We start from the raw sequence: 26,754 nt of genomic DNA, 5'->3' as shown, positions 1-26,754 counted from the left end.
TGTGGCAAGGGCGAGGGTGAGAGCAGTTGAAGAGGTTTATGAAGTACTGGAGAGAAATGGTGGTGAAGCTAAGTTGTTGAGAATAGCAAAAGCTAGAGATAAGGCCTCAAAAGGCATAACATTAGTTAAGCAGATAAAGGACGCCACAGGAGTAGTACTACAAGAGGAGGACAAAATCAGAGGAAGATGGGAAGAATATTTTTGTAATCTACTAAATGAGGAGAATTCAAGAGAGAGGTGTGAGGATTGAGAGGCAAATGAAGGATCGGTGCATCTTGAAAATCTTGAACATCTCCTTTTCCCTTCTCGTCCCAATCTACAAGGGAAAAGGAGATGTTCAAGATTGTGTCAACTATAGAGGGATCAAGCTGATGTCACACACGTTGAAGATATGGGAAAGAGTAACTGAATTAAGGATACGACGGGAAACAAAAATTGGTGAGGAGCAGTTTGGATTTATGCCAGGAAGAGGGACAATGGATGCAATATTTACGCTAAGGCGATTGATGGAGAAATACAGGGAGATGTAGGTGGAGCGACATATGGTGTTTAGAGACCTGGAAAATGCATACGACAGAAGAACCAGACAGGAGGTATGAAGGTGTATGAGGAAGAAGTGGGTGTCGGAAAAGTACGTGAGGTTGGTGAAGGAGATGTATGAGGGAGCGAAAACTCAGGTCAGGTCTAGTGTAGGCATGCCAGAGGGGTTCCCCATTGTCGTAGGGCTCCATCAGGGATCAGCTCTGAGCCCCTATCTCTTTGATCTGGTCATGGATGTACTAGTGGAGGACGTCAAGAAGGAGGCGCCATGGAGCATGATGTTTGCCGATGATATTGTTCTCTGCAAATCATCCCGAGAGAAGCTTGAAAAGACCCTGGAAGAGTGGAGAAAGGTATCAGAGCAGAGAGGCATGAAAATTAACCGGGTAAAGACTGAATATATATCAACAGGGAGTGACGAGGATATGATCATACGACTCCAGGGTGAAAGGTTAACTTCAGGGAAGAAATTCAAGTACCTTGGGTCGGTCGTCGAGAGGAATGATGACATTGATGAGGAAATACAGCACCGAATAACATGCGGCTGGATGAACTGAAGGAAGATGAGTGGGGTCTTGTGCGACAAGAGAGTGAGTTGTAAGATGAAAGGAAAGCTGTATAAGATGGTGGTGAGGCCGGCGATGCTCCATGGCACGGAGACGTGGCCTATAAAAAAGGCACAGGAGAGGAGGATGGAGGTGGCGGAGATGCAGATGTTGAGATAGATGAGCGGTGTGACAAAGAAGGACAGGATAAGGAATGACTACACCAGAGGGACGATCAAGGTGGGACCGATCGGTAAGAAGGTAGAAGAAAGCAGGCTGAGGTGGTTCAGTCATGTAGAGAGAAGGAGTGAGGAGTATGTTGGTAAACAAGTGGAGCGTAAGGAGGAAAAGAGGCAGGCCCAAACTCAGATGGGGGGATAAGGTGGCAGAGGATCTTAGGGAGAAAGGATGGAGTCAGAAAGATGCCCTTGACTGGAGAATCTGGAAGAAGAAGATTAAAGATGGGAATGCCTACTCTGTTTAACACGGGATAAGGTGAATAAGAAGATAGCAAGTAAAAAACCATTTGAAGGCAACTTAAAATGGCTTAATGAAAATATGCAGCCTAACAATTTGATTTACTATTTGTTTACTTATACCTAGTAACGTGTGTGCATAGTAAACCTTACCACACAGACACTTGGAAAGTTAGAATCATTTTGTAAGACTGGCATATGTGATGGATGCATATACTAAACTTTCACCCTCAGTCATAAGTGTCCCATATTTTTTTTCAATGTATCTGGGATCCCTAGTGATAGTTTCACTGTGGTCTTGAGGAGGGCATTTACTATTTATTTATTTTATAAGGGTTACAGGCATTGCCAAAAATGTGGCAAGGTGGGTTAGTTTAGTGTCAAAAGTTACATCCTTTTAACTAATAAACCTGGCTCTTTGTGATAATATTTTTAGGATAATGTATTGCTGGTCTGGATGAGGTCATTAGCATTATTCTTGGAAGCAACAGCATTGCATTTATCATTCAGCTAAGCCTTTGTTTTTAGTAAATATTGCTGATCATTATTGGTGGTGTTTTCCTTTGAGAATGTTTGTTTATTTGTGAAGCTTTTCAATATCCAGTGATTTTAATATGAGGGATTTTGTGTAATGTACTATGTGCTCAATGTATTCATTGCTGAGTGTGAATGGTATTTGGTACATAAGCGAGCATGGAGAAAGTGTTAGAAATGGTTTGTGACTAAGCGTAAAAAAAATAAATCATGTCAAAGATGGAAGAGTGTAACAAATATTACAATGTAATGCAGGAGAGTGAAAGTTAGGGAATGCACAAGTAGAAGGAGTGAACAGCAATGCACAAAATACAAACGATAGTATGAAAGAAGTGGCTGAAAGTAATGTGGATGATGAGTTGACAGTGAGGAGAGAAACAGTGGGTTTATGAGGAGTTCTTCACAGCACAAAATGTAAGAATGAAAGAAAGAAAAGGTTAATGATAAAAGTATAAATGTTTGGTGGACAGAAGATGAAGGAGTGATATGATTTAGACATTTAAGCTGTTGAGGGGTGTTAATGACTGACAGTGGAGAGACATTTGGCAAAACAAGGGAAAGAAACAAGACTAGGGGACACCCTAGGATATTAAAAAAGAAGTCATGAGTAAGATGATGAGAAGCACGAAAAGTGGTTACACCATGGAATATTGCTTAAAAGAATGGTTAAGGTAAAGATAATGAACAAGTTTAAAGAACATATACCATTTTATCTAAGCTGGATCTCCTGTAATAAGTTCTTTGATTCCATGGAAGATGTGAATAATAATAATAATTTATTGTTCTCTCATCTGATATAAGATATAATGACTGCCAGACCTGTTTTCTTCTTTGTTTTTAGTTATTTCATTATAACATGAAGGACATGCTTCAGTAGGGTAATGAGAAGAATGAAACGACATTGTAACCTTTGACTGGAAAAGGTAAAGTAAAGTAAAGATCCCTCTCATCATGAATGAGAGGAATCTTTACTTGGGCTTTTTCAACTGGAAATGAGTTAACTGATATCCTGCAGAGGTAGCAGGGATTTTCTCCCAGAAACTCTGGCTTTTTATCTCATGTGCACCCCAATTCACATCTTCCATGGAACAGAGTATATGTGCAATTTACAGATGAAAAATACAAATAGTGGGCAGTAGATGGTGTTGTGCAAAGATAATGATGGATAATAACAGTGTGTAGGTAGTGGTACTGTGTGTAGACAGAGAATTAAGTAACCCAGACAGTGGGTTGTGTAGAATGGAGTGCCCTTCTGGGATGAGTCCTTGGATTTCTTAAAGGTGTCATATATTATTATTACCACACGACCTCATGGAGTCAAAGACTCATCTGGAAGGTCCCTTTATCACACACACATCTCATCATACCTTGTCTTAAACACACTCAAACTCCTTGCAGACACCACACTCTCAGGCAAGGCATTCCAATCATTCACAACTCTGCATGAAAAAAACCTGCCTCTCACTCTCCTACTCACACCCTCCTTATACAGTTTCCAGGGATGACCTCTGGTTCTCCCCTGATCTCCCACTATTCTCTGTAGAACTTCTCCACCATTGATCTTATAACAACCCCTTACCAACTTAGAGGTCTCTATTATATCTCCCCTCTTCCTCCTCTCCACCAGACTCTGCAAATTACATCTTCTCAATCTTTCCTCATACTCAATATTCCAGAGGTCAGAAACTACCTTACTCAGTCTCCTTTGGACCCTTTCCAACATCTCTTCATCCTTCTGAAAACCCGGTGACCAAATCTGGGCACATTAGTCCATGTGTGGCCTAATCAAAGGCCTTATACAACGGAACAAGAATCTCCTTACTTATACACATCAGTGTCCTCCGCATCATTCCCAGAAACCTTTATGTTGTCTTCACAATTTTGGCGATGTGTCCCCTAAATTTTAGATACTTATCCACTATCACCCCCAGATCTCTTATTTCCTCTCCCTCCAACAGTATATTCTCACCAAGCATAAATTCTGCATCCCATCTTTGTTTTCCAAATTTTAAAACCTTACATTTTGCAACATTGAACTCACATCCCCATTTATTCAAGTCTTCTTGCAAGGCCACAACATCTTCACTACTCTTTATGGTTCATCCCAACTTTGCATCATCTGCAAACAACTGAATATCTCTATCCAAAACTTCGCCAATATCATTAATATACAAGCTAAACAGTAATGGCCCTAAAACTGACCCCTGAGGCACTCCATTAGTGATTTTCCTTTTCCTGGATATCGCACCCCCATACACAACTTGTTGATACCTATCAGATAGCCAGTCAGCAATCCAATGCACTAATCTAATATCCAACCCTATCTGCTCTAGTTTGACTGTCAACTTATCATGAGGTACTCTATCAAAAGCCTTTGTGAAATCCAAGTATATTAATGTGTATCCTTCTCCTCTGTCCAAGGAAACAGTCACTTTATTGTAATAAGTACGTAGATTACTAAAACATGACCTCTCGTTAGCAAATCCATGCTGTCCATCAAAGATAATACCATTGTTGTCAATCCATCTTTGGATCCTAGTTCTCACAACACAACACAACACCTGACACACAGATAGGACTATAGTTTGATGCTTGAGTTCGATCACCTCGCTTATGAAGTGGCACAATCTTGACCTCCTTCCACTCTGTAGGAACTTGACCAAGTGCACTACTCGTATTAAAAAAATATGTCAAGTCCCTGGAACCTTCCTTCAGACGCGGTGATATATTACCAAGTCCCACAGCCTTATTTACATCTAGTTTACCCAACTCCCCAAACACCTTTTGCTCACTTACAGTCAGTCTCTCCTCTCAATCATCAAAAGCTCTCAATCTTTCCATGAAGTCACATTCACAAGATTGAAAGATCTTTATGAACTGCTCATTAAGTATCTCCACCACACACATTCTGCAATAGCTGTCTTTTTACCATTTTCTCCAATCAATGTCATTCTTCAATGATCATTCTTTCTTCTGCTGGCTACATATTGAAAGACCTTCCTAGGATTCTTTTTGGCTTCATTAGCTAACTGAGCAACGGGAAACCACCTTGCTCATAATCATCTCTCCCTAGAATGGTAGCATATAGCTACCCTCCCCCGGCCGTATGGCAGATGGGAACCAGAAGAAGAAGCTAACTGCTGTTCATACCTCTCTTTAGCTATTCTCACCAACCAAATCACCTTCATTGCCTGGTCTTTGTAGACCTTATGAAATTGGTTATTACCACTTCTCTTATGTTGCCTCCATAATGCCCTTTTTCTCTTTATCACGTGCTTAATCTCTTTATTCATCCATTTCGCACATACCTTATTTAACCTTCTGACACTTGGAATAAATTTAGACATTGCTTCTACTAGATAGTTATTGAAAATCCCCCAAGCTGCATTGATCTCTTTTCCAGCTAACTAACTCCCCATTCCATGCTACACCTACAAGTTATCTCCTGAGCTCTTCATAATCACTCTCCCCCTTTTAGTTCCACACATACCCTTTTCTCACAGAGGTCCTCACACTGTTGTCAACCACCCAAGCAATCACTTCACTGTCACTCTCACCAATTGGTGAATGATTGGACACCTCATTTATAATTACAACCTCTGATGAGATGATCAAATCCAAGACCTTCAATCTTTGTGTGCCTTCTGTTGCATACTGTCTCGGGCAGTTGTCCCTCAAAAACTCGAGAATCTCATTTTCTTTACTTCCAGTTGCTATCTCAACATCCCAGTCTATATTGCCATAATTAAAATCACCCATAATGATCACCGTTTTCTTATTTACTTGGCTAATTTGACTATACATTTCACTATCACCACCACCATCCACATTGCCTGGTCTATAACAACATCCCACCAAGTATTTGATTCCATTCACCTCTATCTCACACCATACTGCCTCAAAACCACTGGCACTATTTCCATCTTGCATCTCTACTTTGTACGGACATAACTCTTTCTCTATTATCAATAGCACACCCAATCCCTTTTTACCCCTTTAATCCTCACGAAACCCATCATACCCTTCCATTTCTATTCCTGTCATCCTCTTCCAACCATGTCTCAATTATTCCAACAATCTTTGGGTGAACAGACGCAATTTGTGCAACCATTTCATCTGCCTTGTTTCTCCTACTTCTAACAGTGGTATACAAACACAAGAGGTCATTTCTGGATCTACAGCTAGTTCCACTGATTCCATTCACTCAATGTGATCTCTCCATGTTAGACTGGACCCATTTCCCTTTCTGCTTCTTCATTTTAGAACCCTTTTCAATTCCAACTGTTTCCTCTTGATCCCTGGTCATTCCATTCCTTTCCTGCCTACACATGCTCTCACCTCCTCTGGAGCATCCACCTTTCTCACGCTGTGTACCCCTGTCCACCTTGAGGCTCCCCATTTCCCTGCTCCTCTTGCACACCTATTCTCTCATTTTCTATACTCATACCACTCACTTCCCCATTCATATCCACTTCTTCAATCTCTCCTGTCTTACTCTCCTGCTTTTTCATTTCACTTCCCTCTCGATCTGATTCATTCTCTCTATTCACTTCTCTACCTTCCAGCAGCAGTCTCTCCAAGTGATTCACACCATAACCACTCAAATGTAGTCCATCACTCCCATTACAGCTCACTTCATCCCTCAAACTCATTCCACACATTAACAAACTGTACTCCCATCTCCTGACACATTTCAGCCAGAATATCATTCATAATCCTTGCTCTCCGACTCATTTCACCACAGTCATATCTAGGCAACACACTGACTACCCTTCCTGTCATACTATTCTCTTTTATCCTTCCAAGCAGCCTTCTGCTATACATTCTGACATGGTCTTTGTTCTCTCTGAAATCATTTGTACCAATTAATACTATTAACTCTTTTGCTTGCTCCTGCCTCATATCCAATGCCTCAATCACTCTACTCATTTGACCGCCTGGAAAACATACCTTGTGCATTCTATCCTCTAGCACACCTTTAATAATAAACATAACAATAACAACAACAACACCAAGTGTAGTTTTCTTGGAATAACAGTTTTCACATGCATTTAACCATCAAGAGACAATAAACTCAAATTTAATATAAAAATTCTAAGCACTTTTGCATATCTAAGCAGCACACTTAAAAATGGCTACTACAATTATACTGTAGCATCAGAATCTGAATGCTGAATCTGAAATCTAAGTAGCCTAATACAAAATCTCATATTGCAATGAAAATCATCTGCAATTTAAAGACATTCACAAATCCCTTGTAACAGTGAAATCTGAAGTTGGAGAAACAGCAGAGATGCTCTCTGCTTCACCAACCAGGATGGCAAAATGATAGAAAGTTTCAAAATTCAGTCAAAAGGTTATGCTTTGATTGGGCTTTTAATATATGAGCTGCTTTTAAGTGGAACTGGGAGATATTGAGAAAAGGAGACATAAAATATACTTTATACTGAACTGTATTACATTGCTTACCTACCTCATACCAACAAATGGAAGAAATTCTGTTACCAAAAGGGTTCTCAGAGTTGGGAGACTTAAAATTTTTATTTTTCCTGATGCTAAACAGCAGGACAGACATGGAAAACCTAAAAAGAAAAAAAAAACGAACATCATTACATGAGCATTTATTAAATTTCCTTGACAATAATATTAGATACTTCTATAATATTAGGTGACCAAAAAAAAAAGTTTTCATGCTTTTTTTTTTTTTTTTTTGGTTCAAATATTCCTAAAACATGAACAAAGATACTTTATTTGGAAACACCTTTCCAAACCAACAAACAGTGTTTTCACCACATTAGATACATGCTGCTATAACACTCCTGCTGTTGACTATTCAGTGAGAAGACAAGATAAAAATTGGATCACAAGTTGCCTGAAGAATATAAAAGGTGGGACAGAATTTCCTAAACAAGACTATGGAGCTTATGATAGGTTAATCGTGATGTGTAAGTCTTCATGGTATCCTGAAGAAACACCTTTGCAGTTAACAAGTGCAGAATGTTTTTGAAATCATGAAAGATGCAGTTGTTCTAAGCAGATGCACCGGCCAGAGACATTCACACATAGGAGCTTGTGATGCACTATACCAGCTGAGTGTACCAAAAACACAAAATTTTTGACAAAAGTTGTGAAATGAGTGTCACAGGTTCCACAGGTTCACTGGATGACAATCAGTGATATGATGGTTTGGTGTTACTGTACATAAGCTATTTTATATTACATGCCAACAACTATTCCAAAAACTATTCACTGTTAAGTTGTAATAGGACAAGAAATAATATATTCTTATTTTAATCCTTTATCCAAGCATAAGCAAGAAGAGTTTGTGGGTGAAGTATTTATTATTATTATTATTCAGTGGTGTAGCTAGGGGAGGGTAGAGGGGTGGTCCACCCCCCTGGGCAGTACTTTGAACCTTTTTGAATTTTTGCAGTTAATTCTAAAAATCATCTCAAAATACAGTCTCGAGAACTCAGTTCCAAATATTGTAATACTACTGTGAATTTTCTTATCAATTGCTGTAAGTGTTGCTAGTTGTGAGGAGTTTTTCTAAATTAAAATTGATTAAGAATTACCTATATTACTATGAAACAGACCTCACCAATGTCATCAATGATTTTGCTAACAAAAAAGGAAGAAAAATAACATTTTAGAATGTTGGAATCAAAGTTTTACTTTAAAAATTAAACATAGTGTTTTAATTTATTTCCCTATACATCATTTTGACTTTTTGTATTATTTTTGGTGTGTATTGAGAGGGATGGTAAACTCAGGGAACCCCCCCCCCCCAGGCAGCAAAAGTTCTAGCTATGCAACTGTTATTATTATTAGTATTATTAAGAAAGCCCTCCAGGGAGTTAGGAACTCATCGAGGGAGTCCGCACTATTTGCACCACCTGTCATACCTGTTCTTAATTCATTCACACTTCTTCCACATACAGGGTGTTCGGGATAAATTTGACATATTTATAATTAATTATATTTTTCCGTAAGTTACATGTATTAACACACACTTCTCTTCATTTAAAAGTTTGGACCCTTCTTCATTCATATACAAGATGTCAGAAAGGATGGATAGCTGGAACCCACCTGAATCATGGAAGAGAATAACTTGTATCATGATGATTCGTTCCCGCCATCAAAATAAGGATATTACGACTGCTGCCCAATGCTCCCTGAATACAGTAAAAACAATCAGGCATGAACTAGAGACTTGCAATGGTGACTACGAGGATGTAGCAAGAAGAAAGATCCCTAGCAGACGATCTGATTGCGTTCGTACAGCAGAATTCCTCGCAAATCTGCAGGAACAGGTGTTGAAGAACCCTGGCATTGGAATTCAGGCTTTGTTCGTGGAGTTGCTAACTGTAGTCAAGCCCTGGATAACAAGGGTAGCCAATGGTAGGCCGTATGTATGGCAGCAGGATTCGGCCCCTTGCCACACCTCTGGGAAAAGTCAAAAATGGTTGTCTGAAAATTTCTACGACTTCACCAGTCCAAATGTTTGGCCTCCAAACTCCCCAGACCTTAACCCCATGGATTATTTTGTATGGGGCGCAGTTGAAAAAGACACCAATCGCACTTCCAGTAATACAAAAGCCCAGTTAATGGATAAAATTAAAACAGTTTTTGCGGCCCTTCCCAGGGAGACTGTAGCATCAGCTTGTTCGAGGTTCCGAAGCAGAATTGAAGCTGTGATCGATGCTAATGGTGGTTATTTTGAGTAAATCTTGTTGATAGTATTGTAATTAACTCTGCCTGTAATGTTTTTTTGTCAATTCATTAAATTTAATAGATACAAAGAAGATTTTCTTTTTCCTTACGAAACTGTCAAATTTATCCCGAACACCCTGTACAACATCCAACAGAAATGCATTCCAATCATATACCACTCAATGAGAGAAAAATCTAGCCCTCACCCCCTTCTTGACAGCATTCGTTCTCAACTTCCAAGGATGCAATGCATGCCCTCATGTCCTTTCCTCACTTTCCATAAAAGGCAAAATTCCATTTAATGAAATTCTGTATAACTCTTTCAGAAGTTTGTAAGTCTCAATCATCATCATATTATTATTAAGAGAGACGTCCAGGGAGTCAGGGACTCATCAAGGGAGGCCACAATCACCAGCTATCATTCTTATTCTTGAATTCATTATCACTGCTTGTGCACACACAACACTCAGTGGCAATCCATTCTTATCATGCACCACCAAATGAGAGAAAAATCTTGCCCTCACCCTGTTCTTAGTGGCATTCTTCCTCAGCTTTCAAGGATGCCCTCTTGTCCTTTCCCCACCCTATAAATAAATAAAAGATTACAAGCCATGTATTAAATTGATGGCACAAGCCATGTATTAAATTGATGGTCAAGAGAAGGTTGATGAAGTTAGTGTCAGGTGTATGGAATGTCAGATATGAGGAGAAATTGAGGGGATGCAACTTACAGATCCTTGTGAATAGAAGAAGAAGAGCGGATATGATTGAGACATATAAGTTGGAGAAGGGTTGTTACCAGATTAATGTGGAGAAGATATTTCATAAAGTACAGAGCAGCAGGGTAGAACTAGGGTCTTTCCATGGACGCTATAGAAGGAGGGTGTGAGCAGGAAGAGTGAGAAGCAGGTCCTTTGTGTCGAGAGTGACTGGTGAGTGGAATGCATTGCCTGAAAGTGTTGTGAGTGTAAAAACTGTGAATGGAAAGAGTATCGATTTCCCATGATGAGTCTTTTTGAGTCCATGAAAGTCAGATGATAATAATAATAAATAGAGCACATGTCATTTGCTCCAATCCTGAAGATCTCCAATAAGAAATGGACCCATTCAAAGCATGATACCACAGAATGGCTTCAGACCTCAAGGAAGTTTAAACATATCCTGAACACTTACAAGTCCATTCCTAAGAACCTTGAATCTGTAATCAAGTCTTAATTCAGCATATCACAGGCATCTCAGTGGCAACTGTAAAGATCCAGACGGGTTACAATTTACTCCCTACATTCTTTCCTATCAACAAAATTTCCTTCTGGTTACCATCCATGAAAGATAAACAAGCATCTCTCTCCCTCCTCGGTGTTTAGTAGGTTTAGTTTGATTGTCACCATTCGTACTTCGAACAAACATTCAGTTAAAAAATGACTATAAGAACACAAGTCTTATATCAGCCACAATAAATCTGAAAAATCTCGATTGGCACAACTCCAAGGCACAGATAGATAGACAGTATAGTAGTGCCTCAATTCTCTCTTCAAAATAACTGTTCAAACTTAAACCAGCACTGCCATAACAGGCAGGTTTTGGACCAGAGGATATTATGATTACTGTCCACACCAGAAAATTATGGTATGACACTGATAATATCCTCTGGTCCAAAACCTGCATGTTGTGGCAGTGCTGGTTCTAAGTTTGAACAGCTGTTTTGAAGAGAGGATTGAGGCACTACTACACTGTCCAAACTTAAATTGGAATGACCATCTATCTATTGCCAAGATTTGGGAGAATCTCATCCTTATAAGTAGTAAGCAACAGCACTCCCACCCCCTCTCTTTTATTTTTAATGTCATGCCATTCAAAATTATCAAAATTATTCATATATTATTATTTTATTGTATTGTATTTCAAAATTAATTTTAACTGTAATCTCATCTTATTTTGTAACCAGCTATACTGTGGTGCTCTTGCACATGGCTAAACTCTTTGATACATTTTATGCACTCCTGGAGATGTAATAAATTCTTTGACCCTGGCAAAAACTTAAATTGGAAAGACTGTCTATCTATTGCCAAGATTTGGGAGAATCTCATCCTTATAAGCAGTAGCACTCCCACCCCACTCTTTTATTTTTAATGTCATGCCATTCAGAATTATCAAAATGATTCATATATTATTATTTTATTGTATTTTAAAATTAGTTTTAACTGTAATCTCATCTTATTTTGTAACCAGCCATATGGTGGCGCTCTTGCACATGGCTAAACTCTTTGATACATTTTATGCACTCCTGGAGATGTAATAAATTCTTTGACCCTGGCAAAAATGGGGATAATATCAGTATTTCTGCACTTTTTCAAAATAAGAAACTTGAGCAAAAAGCTAACTCTGTTGTAGATGTAAGTTGCTGCATTTATTGGTCTTCTTAGCTGTTTCATCCCCATGTTTCTTCTTAGCTGTTTCAAATCCCATGCAGGATTGGAATTCTTCAATGTAAGTGGTAACTGTGAATCCAGAAAGAAACATAAAATACACATATGAGCATAGCTGGAAAGATATATAATTAACTGTACTAAATTAAACAAACTGCCTCTTTCAATGGTGACAAACCATAAATTACAGAAAGAATCATCAGTCTGTTTTCCTCCTTCTTCTGTAATGACACCCACAGAATCTCTATTCCTTATATTAGAAATGTTTCTGAACATGTTTCTCATATCCTTAGGAAATTTCATCTTTTAACCATATTTAAACTTAATAAATAAATGAGTTCTTTGTTGCCATTTACTAAGGAGAGAGAGAGTCCAACTTTGAGACTACCTAGAGTCTGTTCAATTCCATGAAGTTCCAAGTTACTTTATTTCAGTTAAACAGGCTAATCTGTCACATTTGTGAACACCTTTCCTATATAGGATCCAATAAAAATCATAAATCTGGCCTTGCTCAGCATGCAATTACTAATACTAGACACAGGATCCTTTTGGATGATGCAAGTGTTGAGGTTCTTCTCCTCAACACTTGCATCATCTGTGGTTGAGGTTTGGATAGTCTCCAAACCTCAACCACAATGTCAGATTATCAATTGAGATACTGTATGGGGGGGACAGCATAATTTTGTGAAGGGTAGATCATGCCAAAGTAACTTGCTCACATTTTATAATACAGTGACAGCTGAATTGGATAAGGGTAATGGGTTTGCAGTGATACTGCTGGACTTTGCAAAGCCCTTTAACAGGATACCACACAGAATTCTAATCAGTAAGCTGCAGCACATGGGGATGGATATAGGGTTGGTGAGATGGACAGGAGGGTGGTTGATGGAGGGATATCAGAGAGTAGTTTATTCAGGAGTAGAGTTCAAAAGATGTGACTAGTGGTGTGCTGCAGGGTTCTGTTCTTGGACCGCCTGAATGGTTTTCCTTTACAGTCATTTTTAATCGTAGGTGATTTTGTAGGGTTTTCCCACAAAGTATTCCTGGTGAGATTTTTATGGGGTAGTTCAATATTGCCCCCCCCCCAATTTTATGAGAGGAACTGTTCAGTTATTTGCTGATGATGCAAACTTAGGTAGAACAATAGTGAATACACATGATGTCAAAATTTTGCAAGATGATTTGGATAGATTGGGCTAAGGAGAATGGATGTCAGTTTAATGTGGCAAAGTGTGAGGTTATGCATTTAGGGATGAAAAGATTATCAGCAGTATACCACACTGGTGTGGAACCATTATTATTATTATTATTATTATTTAGGCCTCCAAGGAGTCAAAAGACTCATTGTGGGAGGTCCTTTCTAGGAAACGCAAGTCTATCAAGACTCAATGTGGGAGGTCCCTCCCAGGAAACACAAAGTCTATCATGCCACTCCTTAAACTCATTGACCATTCTCGCTCACACCACTCTATCAGGCAATGCATTCCACAGGTTCAACCATCCTCTGTGCATCCACAGTTTCCTTTCGTAACTTCCGGGGATGGCCCCTTGTCATCACTCCTCAACCATACTCCAGGAAATTGACAAAGCCAGAGACTTGGGAGTGTTAGTGGATAGGGACTTAAAGTTTAGGGGACACACAGCAAAAGAGGCTAATTCAGCTCATCAGATCACTTGGTTACTGAAGAATACTTTGACGAGCCAACACAAGCAGGTTATCAACCTCTTTATTGAGCCTTGATAAGACTCCATCTTGACTACTGTGTGCAGATCTGGGTACCAGGTTTTCTTGGTGATTGGGAGGAGGTAGAGAGGATCAAAGGCGAGTGACCAAGATGGTAACTGGTCTATGGAATAAACCTTATGAGAACAGATTGACGATTTGTGGGTTACAGAAACTAGTTCATAGATGGATATGATTGAAACATTCAAATTACTGAGGAAGGGGTTTCCTCAGTAATTTGAATTGACGATTTGTGGGTTACAGAAACTAGTTCATAGATGGATATGATTGAAACATTCAAATTACTGAGGAAGGGGTTTCAAGATTAATTCAGAGGAAATTTTTCAGAACAGGTCTGGTGATGGGAGAACTAGGGGCCATCCATGGAAACTGAGCAAGAGTAGTTAGCATAGGTGTTAGAACTAGGTTTTTTACTTGGAAAGTGGTGAATGAGTGGAATAAACTCCAGAGTCTGTTGTTGGTGCCATGACTGTGAATGAGTTCAAAGCAAAGTATGAGAGATACAGTGCAAATGCTGAATAATTCTTGATATGATGTTTAGGGCCTCCCTCGATGAGTTTAAGGACTCCTTGGAGTTGTCTGTAATAATAATAATAATAATAATAATGACCGGTCTGGTTGGCCGAGTGGTTAGCGTATCCACTCTCCAGCCAAAAGGCTGCAGGTTCAAATCCTGCCATGGGCATGGATGTTTGTGTTTGTCAGTGAAAATAGTGGTGGTCGGCAGTAGATGGCGCTGGTGTAGATGATGAAAGTAGCTGCAGTTAGTGGAGTGGTGGAGATGGAGAGTTGTAGAGCAGGTGCCCTCCCTCGATGAGTCTTTGAACTCCCTGGAGGTATTATATAATAATAATAATAATAATAATAATAATAATAATAATAATAATAATAATAATATCTATTCCAAAATATGGGAAATTGTTACCCATAACTGTATATCTTAGGTTTTTTTTTTTTAAATAGTCACACACACACACACACACATGCATGCTTATTTTGGATGCGAACAGTGTTACATTTACCTGGCTTCTTCGTGATTATCCATAAATTTCACGATTCTTTTTGTTACATTTATGATGATTCAAGATACTTAAACTGAAATATTTGTACAATTTAGTTATAGTTAATTAAAGATCTTTCCAATGTTGTTCATGTGTGTGTACATTATCATTATTATTATTATTCAGGCCTCCATAGAGTCAAAAGACTCATCGTGTGGGGGGGGGGTTCCTTGCTAGGAAACACAAAGTCTATCATACCACTCCTTGAACTCATTGACTGTTCTTGCTTTCACCACTCTATTAGGCAATGCATTCCATGGTTCAACCACACTCCATGCAAAGAAACCACTCCTCACCCTCTTGCTGACAGCTTCCTTTCCTAACTTCCAGCAGACAACTCCAAGGAGTCCTTAGACTCATCGAAGGAGGCCCTAAACATCATGTGAAGAACTAGCCAACATTACATTTGCACAGTATCTGTCATATTTTGCTTTGAACTCATTTACAGTCATGGCCCACAACAGACTCTAACAACCTATTCCACTCATTCACCACTCTCCAAGTAAAAAACCTAGTTCTAACACTTACTAACTATACTCTTGCTCAGTTTCCATGGATGGCCCCTAGTTCTCCCACCACCACACCTGTTCTGAAAAATTTTCCTCTGAATTAATCTTGTAAAAACCCCTCAGTAATCTGTATGTCTCAATCATATCACCCCTTTTCCACCTATTAACCAATTTCTGTAAACCACAAATCTTCAACATAAGGTTCTCATACGGTTAATTTCATAGACCTGCTACCATCTTGGTCACTCGCCTCTGGATACTCTCCACTTCCTCCTCATCACCAAGACATCTTGGCATCCAGATCTCCATGCAATAGTCAAGATGGGGTCTTATCAAGGCTCAATAAAGAGGAACAATGACCTGCTTGTCTCTGCCCAACAAAGTATTCTTCAGTAACCAAGTGATCGGATGATCTGATGGGCAGTTTCACCAACATGGTGTACAGCTGGTAATCTTTTCATCCCAAAATGCATAACCTTACACTTTGCTACATTAAACTGACTTTCATTCTCCTTTGCCCAGGTCTGCTAATCTATCCAAATCATCCTGGAAAATTTTCACATCATCTGTATTAACTATTACTCTATCCAACTTTCCATCATCGGCAAATAACTAACAGTTCTTTTCCTGTATCATTAATGAACAAATTAAGAAGTAGCAGTCCAAGGACAGAATCCTGTGGCAAACCACTAGTCATAGACCTTCTTTTGGACTCTACTCCTGAATAAACTATTCTCTGATATCTCTCCATCAACCACCCTCCAATCCATCATACCTATAGCTCTTCCCATGTGCTGCATCCATGTCAAAGGCCTTTGCAAAGTCTAGCAGTATCACCATGAACCCAGTCTCACAGTTATTCTACATCAAAGAAAAAAAAAATTACATATGAATATAGTTAACTTTATTTTTCATGACTGACTAATTTTATAGGTTGGCTAGAGAGGTAAATACCATGACTGTAGTAAACATTGTATCAAAACATTTTAAGTACTGAAGCTAAATTACCAAAATTTTATATAATTATGTGTTCGAGATGCCCATTTCATTCCAGAGATGTGTTCATTTACCGCAAGAAACGTATTTTTGTTGTCAGCAGTTATTAAACAATGTTTCAGTGATATAAAAATAATATTATACAAATGCAATCTATTGTATCAGTGCTGAATAAGAAAGATGTATTATTATTATTATTATTCAGGTCTATATGGAGTCAAAAGACTCATTGTGGGAGGACCTTCCTAAGAAATACAAAGTCTATCAAGATTCATCAAGGGGAGGTCCCCCCCCCCCCCCTAAGAAACACAAATTCTATCATACCACTCCTTAAACTCATTGACTGTTCTTGCTCTCACCAGTCCATCAGGCAATGCATTCCATGGTTCAACCACCCTCTGTGCAAAGAAACCACTCCTCACTCTCTTGCTCACAGTTTCCTTTCGTAACTTCCAGGGATGGCCTCTTGTCATCACTCCCTCCCGCTGTTCAACCAAGCGAAAGAACTCCCCAGTGTCAACCCTGAAACCACCTCTCAACAGTTTAAAAGTCTCAATCATATCACCTGTCCTTCTTCTATCCACCAAACTCTGCGTCCACATTCCCTCAGACGATCCTCATAACTAACATGGTACAGTCCTGAAACCATCTTTGTTATCTGCCTTTGTACCCTTTCCACAGTTAATTTATCCCCTTCAAATCCTGGGGACCAAATCTGAGAACAATGGTCTAAGTGTGGTCTGATTAGAGACTTATACAATAGAATGATAACCCTCTTATCTCTGCAGGTCAGTGTCCTTCTCATAATTGCAGCAATCCTCTGTGTTACCTTCACCACCTTTGCAATATGTCCCCTAAATTTCAGGTTTCAATCAATCATCAACCCCAAATCTCTTGTCTCCCCTACTTCCTCCAGTATAACTCCTCCCATAGAGTATTCAGCATTGCATCGATGTTTCCCAAACCTCAAGACCTTACATTTTGCTACATTAAACTGACCCCCATTCATTTGCCCATCTATCTAGCTTATTCAAATCTTCTTGCAGGGATACCACATCTGCACTATTACTAATAATCCTTCGCATCATCCACAAACAAATGAATATCCCCTTGCAATCCATTGACAATGTCATTGATATAAAGGTTGACAATATAGGTCCCAGTACTGAGCCCTGTGGGACCCCCACTTGTAACCCTCTGCCAATCCTGAATCCATGTGCTGCAACTTAAATATCAGCTTATCATGTGGCACCCTGTCAAATGCTTTTGCTAAGTCTAAGAAAATGGCAGTATATGCCTTTCCCTCATGTAATGCTCTTGTAACTTTATTATAAAAGGCTAGCATATTGCTAAAACAAGAGCACCCCTTCACAAATCCATGTTGACTCTCACAGATAACACCACCCTCATCTGCCTAATGCTGTATACAGTCTCTCACTACTTTCTCCAAGATCTTAACAACTACTGACGATACACAAACTGGCCTATAATTAGACACTTCCAGTCTGCTACCACCCTTATGCAATGGCACTATCTTACCTTCCTTCCATTTCATGGGCACCTTTCCCATAGCCAGACTTTCATTGAAAAGCCAGGTCAGTTCCCTAGCACATTCTCTCAAAACTCATGGTGAAATACCATCTAGTCCCACAGCTTTGTGGGACTAGATGTTATTTCACCCTGGTCCCACATCCAGAGTACTCAGTATTTGAAACACACTATACTCCTGTACCTCTAAACCTCGAACCTGCCCTATTCCTCTAGTATTAAAACTGACTCCTCGTGGATGAAATACTCCAATAAAGTGTCCATTGAATAATTCCACAATGTCCTCTTCATCAGTCACTCTATTCCCATTTTTATCCCACAATATCATTCTTCCATAGTCATTTCTCCTCCTACTGGCCACATAGCTAAAAAATTCTCTAGGATTTTCTTTGGATCTTAGGGTGAATCTCCTCTCATATTCCAGTTTTGCCTTCCTTACCATACTAGTCACTCTTCTGGCCTGTGTCTTATATTCTTCATGCATCTTCTCTTCACTTGTCTCCTTATATATCTCTTCCATAGCCACTTTTTTGCATGCAATTCCTGCTTAATATTGTTTGTCATCCACTTTACTCCAAATTGTGTCCTCTTCTCAACTCGTGGTATACAACTTACCATTACTGCTAACAAATATTCTTTCACAATTTCTCACGCACTAATGATATCCTGGTCTTCCAATTCCTCCCTCCATGAAACTTCCCCAAGTTGACGTCTTAGACTTTTATAATCACCTGCCTTATAATTCCACATATGTTCCCATCTCTTTGATACTTTTATGTCTATTCATTTTCCAAGTCAAATGGTCACTCTCTCCAACTGGCAGGAGAGATGTCATAAGTTGTAAATGTTGAGATTTAGTATTAGAAATCACTCAGTTAAGAAACAAATGAATAATTGATTACTATGCACACATATCAAACAAGAATGCCAGTTTATACTCACCAAAATCCTTAATGAAGGGGACATCTGCTCTTACTGCACCTGATGTACTTGAAATTGAAGTTTTAGAAATGACAGTCTGTGAAGGAAGCAGCATTACCTGTGCTTCATTTTCAGAGGTTAACACAACAAGCTGTCTTTCTTTCTTCTCAAGTTCAGAAAGTCCACTCGAGTTAGTTCCTCCTTAAAACAGTAATAATACTTATGTGTGTGTGTGTGTGTGTGTATATATATATATAAAGAAGTAAAAAAAAAAGATATTGATATATATATATATATATATATATATATATATATATCTTTTTTTTTACTTATAAACAAGTAAAAAAAAAAGATATTAATACAGAATAAAATTATAACCTATAAGTTATAATTAACAAGAAATTATATTCTTGTCTTATTCCTTTACCCAAGCATCAGCAAACAAAGTTTGTACATGAAGCATCTTCATGGCTGGCCTACTTGTATACTATTACTTAATATCAATTTGACTTGGTATTACATAATGCAAACATATTATGGGAAGGGTCATTATCCAGACGCGTTTCAGACTTTACTGAGGTCTCATCAGTGGGAGTCAGTTCCAGGACAATCATCATTTATTCATATATGAATAGGGAAATATGCAAATAAAAACAATTTATGGAGATAAAGTCATTAAATTAAAGTTAGTTACATTGCTTTTTTATGTGCCAAATGAAAAAATGTCATGTTTCACGAGTCAACTATCAGCTAACAAATTTTATTCCCTTATAGGGAGTAGGTGAGGCTGTTTTAGCCCTATCTAACTTTTGGAGACTGAGTGGGCAGTTGAATCTCCACTGGTAGCCAATCAGAAATAGCCAGCCCAAGGCTATCACTAATTATAAGAGCATTCAAAAAGAGACTGGCAAAAAGTGCTGTAATCTCATTGTCCCTAACCCTAGCAGGATATATTATTGTTGAAATAGTGTGGGTACTATGGTCAATTTTCTTGTGTTTCCAGGAGAAAAAACCTGCTTGGCCATGCCAGAGATCAATTAACTTGGGAAATTGTTGAAGAAAGGCTTAGAAAAAGTTCATCTAGTCAATGACTAGACACGAACTTAAGTCTGTCTTCAGGCAGCCTAGTACAGAGGATGCAAATGCCACTTCCAGTGAACTACACACAGGCCTATCGTGAGTCTCATCTTCTAAAAGAAGTTTGCTTGTGCATTTCCAAAACTGTTGACTTGGATTTTCCCTTCCTCTGTGTCCTTTGCCAGGAAGATACAAAGGTTAAATCAATGCAAAAAAAGCCATATTTTCTATATACGAAAAGTATTTTATATTATAGTATATTACATTTATATGCCTCAAGCATTTCGCTGTCTTCCTCTATATATGTCTCTACAGTTTTATACCCAACATCAACCTGTACTTATGTTTAATGTTGCAAAGTGCAAGATCTTGAAATTTGGTAGGCAAGATTGCAATTGAATTGCAATCTTGCCTACCAAATATGCAGAAACAAAGAGGTTATGGATCCCTTGTATAATGCCTTAATCAGACCTTATGGACTACTGTGTGCAGATTTGGTCTCCTGGTTTTCAAGGGGATGAGGTTATTTTAGAGATAATCCACAGAAGATTTACTAAGTCAGTGTCTCGTCTATGGAATATAAAGAAAGATCGAGGAAATGCAATTTGAAGACTTTTGTGAAAAGAATGACAGAGGACATGATTGAGATGTGAGAAGTTATCAGATTAATGTGGAGGAAATTTTTCATAGAGAGGGATACAGATAAGTCAAAAGCATGATTCAATGATCTTTTTGCATGAGAGGGGTTCATATAAAGGATGGATTTACCCCCCCCCCCTGTAATGAGTCTTTTGATCACATGGAGGTCTGATGTCATAATAATATTTTGGTGCTGTTATTACCTAAATCCTGTATTCATATATGCATCCTATGGTAGATAAATGATGACATCTGTTTTTTATGCTCAGGTTATAGTTTTATAACCTGGGCATAATTTATGCAGTTACTAAGGGATAATTACCTGAGATAACATGTGATGGATATACAAGGGATTCGAGAGTGCTCAATCTGGTAATTACATCTGAGCATTTGTCTATAACGAATATGTCCATGCTGCCACCAATTGGTGAGAGTGATAAAATGTCTTGACCTGGGAGGCGGCTAAATGTGTGGGAAGTGGTAAAGGAGTGTTTGAGGGAAGTAATGGCAGACTGCATACCAAGAGTCAGGAGAGTAAATCAAGTGGGAGTTAAATGGATGAATATCATCATTAATTTTCACTTAAGAGGGGTGTACATGGAACTACAGGGCTGATAAGTATGACAAGCTTAGGAGATTGCTTGGATCGGTGCTATGGCACGTAAAACTGCAAGGGTTGGTTGATAGTGCATGGGAAGGGGTAAAGGAGTGTTTGAGGGAAGTAATAGCAGACTGCATACCTAGAGTCAGGAGAGTAAATCAAGTGGGAGTTAAATGGATGAATATCATCATTAAGCTAGATGTTTAGGGCCTGCCTTGATGAGTCTAAGGACTCCATGGAATAGCCCATAACAACAACAACAACAACAATAATAATAATAATGACATTATCTGCAGGCATTATTAATGACATTACTAATGACATTATTATCATGGTTTGATACCTCCAAATTCTAATATCAGGTTTAATGCCATTTTCTTTCATAATGTGAACCATATAGATGATGAATAAGAGTGAAGATAGTATATACCAATGTCTTACACCTGAATTTAAACCTGAATAATTAAAGAAAGACATTGATAACAAAACCACAATCAGCAAACTACCTCACACGTAAATATAACAATAAGTAAGGAAAAGCCTCATGGGGGCTTTGATGAAGCTGAATCAAGAAACTGCCCATCGATAAGGAAACCTTGGGACCTGCAGAGCAAAAGGGTCTATAGAGATATTTATAATCACATAGAAAAACCAAAGAGAAGTTATTCCAAAGAAGTATAATGAAGCTCTCGCAAATACCAAAAACAGGCACAAATATGTCTTGTCCGATGTCTTCCTCCCTTCAGAAAAATTAATATGTGTGCATTTGCTTGGGGTCACTTAAGGGTCAAAGCTAGATAACTAGGGAAGATTTCCATATAGACATTAAAGTAATGAAGAGAACTGGAGCTTATGACTTCATGTCCGATCCACCCCTTTCTCGTGGTGCACCCTGTTAGTAGGTCTACTTGGACAATGAACAATGAGTATAAGCTGACAATTTGGTATTTAGCTAACCAAACTTTATTCTTTATTCTAGTGGTAAGGCTTATATGTAAGTTATTCATAATGATATTACTTAAAGAAAATACAATGTACACTATATATTAAATTAGAAAAACATTTAATTAATATTTATAATATTTTGGTTAAGTCAAATTGCCATCATCAGGGAACAATGAAGAAAAAGACATGTGCATGCAGGCACTGCATAGGGCGAATCTCAGTTCCTAAGCCCCCCCCCCCCCCTTTAGTGTGCTGGGATGGGTGTTTTTGGCTGTTGAACTGAAGTTCTAAGGATGAGTTCTTCCCAGTTTTGAGGTAGTTTCATACAACCAAATTTGTTGAGGTCTTGATAGTTCCTTAAGACTAAGACAGATTTCAGGAAAAGTATTCTATATTTAAATTTGCTCCTGTGGAGTAGGTGGCCTTTTTACATCATATCCTATGGTTGGTGTCAAAGGCATTGTCAACAAGTCTTGAGTGGCTATAGTGGTGGAACTCGATGTCATCCTTGTATTCAGTGATTCCACTGTCTGTACGGTGATTATAGGACAGCTTATAACCACAAAACATGGTAGACATGGCTGGTCTAGAGACTGTGGCTGGTTTTTTGGGGGTGTCAATTTTTTATATGGTCCTTAAGTGATTATAAGGTTGTATCTTTTTTAGAATTTTTGTCAATTTTTCAGATTCATCTTGGATCTATGGGATGGTAATAGATTTTGGTGTAGTTTCTGTTCTGGAGGAGGAGAGGCAGAAAGGAGTGTGGTTGGGAGTTTTAATATTATTTGGATTTTGTGGTGATTATAATGAATGTGCATGTGCTCAAGTTCAATGGTGAGATCATTATTATCAGTGCTAATCAATTTTGCTGTTGTACACGATTTTAACATTTCCATACTATTAGGAGGGGATGACTACTAGTGATTGTATCTGCCTCTGTGTGTGTGTGTGTGTGTGTGTGTGTGTGTGTGTGTGTGTGTGTGTGTGTGTGTGTGTGTGTGTGTGTGTGTGTGTGTGTGTGTGTGTGTGTGTGTGTGTGTGTGTGTATTCTGTAGACTGAGAATGACAGGGATCCATTAGGTTAGTGTGCAATCAAGGTGTCTAGGAAGAGGGAGACTGTTGAATTTTTTCATTTTCCAAGGTGAACTGGATCCTCGAGTGCTAGTTTTTAGGAAGGTGTTAAGAGCCTCAGAGCTGTGTGAACAAAGAGCTGCATGGAGAACACATTATCAACTTAGCATAGCCAAACTGCAGGTCTGTGTGGGCAAAGTCTAAGACTTTTCTTCAGCAACCTCCCTGAAGTAGTTTGCCAAAGGGGATAAAGGGAAGAACTCATGGTCGTTCCCTATATTTGTTTGCAGAAATTACTTGAATTTGTTTGTAGAAATCCAAAGAAATATTAAAACATTTTTTGGATTTCTATTAAAACCTAAAATCAGATTTCTTCTCCTAGAATAGAAACTATGCCAAATCTATTACCATCCCATAGATCCAAGGTGAATCTAAAAAACTGACAGAATTCTAAAAAGATACAACCTCATAATTGCTTACAAACCAAATAAAAAATAGGTATTCCTTGTCTGTTCCCCCAAATACCAGCCACTGTCCCCAGAGCAGTCAGGTGCCTACTAGGTTTCGTGTAGTTATATGCTGTCCTGCCATGGCCAGACAGACAATACAGCCAACATCAGAATAAATGAACACAAAGACTATATCTAGTTCCACCACTACGACCACTCAGGGCTTACTGACCACACCTTGGACACCAACCCCAAGATATGATGTAAAAAAGGCCACCTACCACACAGGTGCAAATTTAAATATGAAGCCGGTTTAGTGGTTTAAATAACCACTCGGCATGGTTGGCCGAGTGGTTAACATATCTGCTTTCCAGCCAAAAGGCAGCAGGTTTGAATCCCACCATGGGCATGGGTGTTTGTGGTTGTCTATGAAAGTACTAGTGGTGGTAGTCAGTGGTAGATGTCATTGGTGTTAGATGATGAAGGCTGGTGGAATAGGGAGACAAAGAGTTGTGGAGTAGATGCTCTCCCTCGATGAGTCTTTGGACTACCTGGAGGTGTGATATAATTATAATAATAATAATAATAATAAAATTTTTCTATATATTTTCCTAATATGAAGGATCTACCCGAACCTCAAAAAATTTGGTGTATGAAGCTGCGTCAAACCTGAGAAGCACTTATCCTCAGTACTTCCACCCAACATCAAAGAACACACATCCCAGCCTTGGGGGCAATATTTAGGACTTTACACTTGTCATACTCATTTACCCTGTATATTTTCTGCATATATATTAACTTACATATGTATATATAAGTATATATACATATATATATAAGTTTATATATATATATTATATATATATATATATATATATATATAACTTTTATATATATATTTTTTTATTTATTATTATTTTTTTTTTTTGAATAACATCAGTCTCTTCTATAACTACATAGCAGTTGTCATCTTTGTTATTCCTTACTGTTTTGCCTACCAGTTTGTATATTTACACTTGGAGATATCCTGTGCAATTTGGATGAAATATCATGTTGCAATTAAAATAAATGTTATCAACTTATTCCAGTGTTCTTCCTTATAAACTTTAGTCAAATATTCATGAACTGGCAAAGCATAAACTTTTATATCTATCTATGTATGTGTGATGTGTGTATATATATATATATATATATATATATCTTTTAATCTACTTCAAATATATAAATCTATATATTATTATTATTATTATTCAGGCCTCCATGGAGTCAAAAGACTCATTGCAGGAGGTCCTTCCTAGGAAACACAAAGTCTATCAAGACTCATCATGGGAGGTTCCTCCTAGGAAACATAAAGTATCATACCACTCCTTAAACCCAATGACCGTTCTCACTCTCACCACTCTATCAGGCAATACATTCCATGGTTCAACCACCTTCCATGCAAAGAAACCCCTCCTCACTCTCTGGCTCATAGTTTCCTTTCGTAACTTCCAGGGATAGCCCTTTGTAATCACTCCTTCCAACTGTTCAACCAAGCAAAAGAACTCCCCAGTGTCAACCCTGTAACCACCTCTCAACAGCTTAAAAGTCTCAATCATATCATCTCTCCTTCTATCCACCAAACTCTGCAGTCCACATTCTCTCAGCCAATCCTCATAACTAACATTGTGCAGTCCTGAAACCATCTTTGTCATCTGCCTTTGTACCCTTTCCACAATTAATTTATACCCCTCAAATCCTGGGAACCAAATCTGAGAACAATGGTCTAAGTGTGGTCTGATCAGAGACTTACACAACGGAATGATAACCCTTTTATCTCTGCAGGTCAGTGTCCTTCTCATAATTGCAGCAATCCTCTGTGTTACCTTTACCACCTTTGCAATATGTCCCCTAAATTTCCAGTTTCTATCAATCATCAACTCCAGATCTCTTTTCTCCCTTATTTCCTCCAGTATAGCTTCTCCGATAGAGTATGCAGCATCTCATCGATGTTTCCCAAACCTCAAGACCTTACATTTTGCTGCATTAAACTGACCCCCATTCATTTTCCCATCTATCTAGCTTATTCAAATCCTCTTGCAGGGCTACCACATCTGCACTATTACTAATAATCCTTCCCAGCTTTGCATCATCTGCAAACAACTGAATATCCCCTTGCATTCCACTGGCAATGTCATTGATATAAAGGTTAAACAATATAGATCCTAATACTGAGCCCTGTGGGACCCCACTTGTAACCCTCTGCTCCTTGAAACTGCCCCACCATAGACAACTCATTGATACCTATTTATCAGCCAATCTTGAATCCAGTTTACCAATCTGACATCCAGACCCATGTGCTGCAACTTAAATATCAGCTTATCATGTGACACCCTGTCAAATGCCTTTGCTAAATCCAAGAAAATGGCAGTATATTGCTAATACAAGAGCACCCCTTCACAAATCCATGTTGACTCTCACAGATAACATTACAGTCATCTGCCAAATGGCTGTATACAGTCCCTCACTACTTTCTCCAAGATCTTAACAACTACTGATGACACACAGACTGGCCTATAATTAGATACTTCCAGACTGCTACCACCCTTATGCAATGGCTCTATCTTACCTTCCTTCCATACCCTGGGCACCTTTCCCATAGCCAGACTCTCATTGAAAAGCCAGGTCAAAGGAGCTGTCAGTTCTTTAGCACACATTCTCTCAAATATATAATTATAATTATATTATAAATTATATCTCGCAAATATAATTATTAAGTATTATTTTTACGGCTATTTTTGCTTGTTTTCGTTTAGGAGTGTCCCTTATTTAAGATAGCTTTTTACTCAAGAATTCTTAGGGTATTATAAGTGTATTTTAAAGGTAAACATATGCATTAATAGGGGAAGAAATTTTGCGCATACCTTGTTTGGATGTTGGGATGTCTTCATTCTCCATACTTCTGCTGTTGGTTGTTAAA

General features: G+C 38.5%; 1 protein-coding gene across 1 annotated transcript in view; it reads right to left on the bottom strand.

Moving 5' to 3' along the window:
* The window catches only part of LOC150095920 (syntaxin-binding protein 5-like), a 549,764-nt gene that overhangs the window by 53,631 nt on the left and 469,379 nt on the right, over positions 1-26,754 (bottom strand). Inside the window, exons 24-25 of the mRNA XM_090409567.1 lie at positions 19,035-19,214; positions 7,569-7,677 (exon numbers count right to left, since the gene is read on the bottom strand). Coding sequence (XP_090265693.1) covers positions 7,569-7,677; positions 19,035-19,214 — 289 coding nt within the window. The remainder of the gene's footprint in view (positions 1-7,568; positions 7,678-19,034; positions 19,215-26,754) is intronic.

This window comes from Typopeltis vanoorti, chromosome 19 (assembly GCF_054136105.1).
Source record: "Typopeltis vanoorti isolate ZY-2024b chromosome 19, IOZ_Tvanoo_1.0, whole genome shotgun sequence".
Taxonomy (NCBI): Eukaryota; Metazoa; Arthropoda; class Arachnida; order Uropygi; family Thelyphonidae; genus Typopeltis; species Typopeltis vanoorti.
Note: the sequence above shows the minus strand (reverse complement) of the source record. Positions and strands in the feature narration are given on the sequence as shown.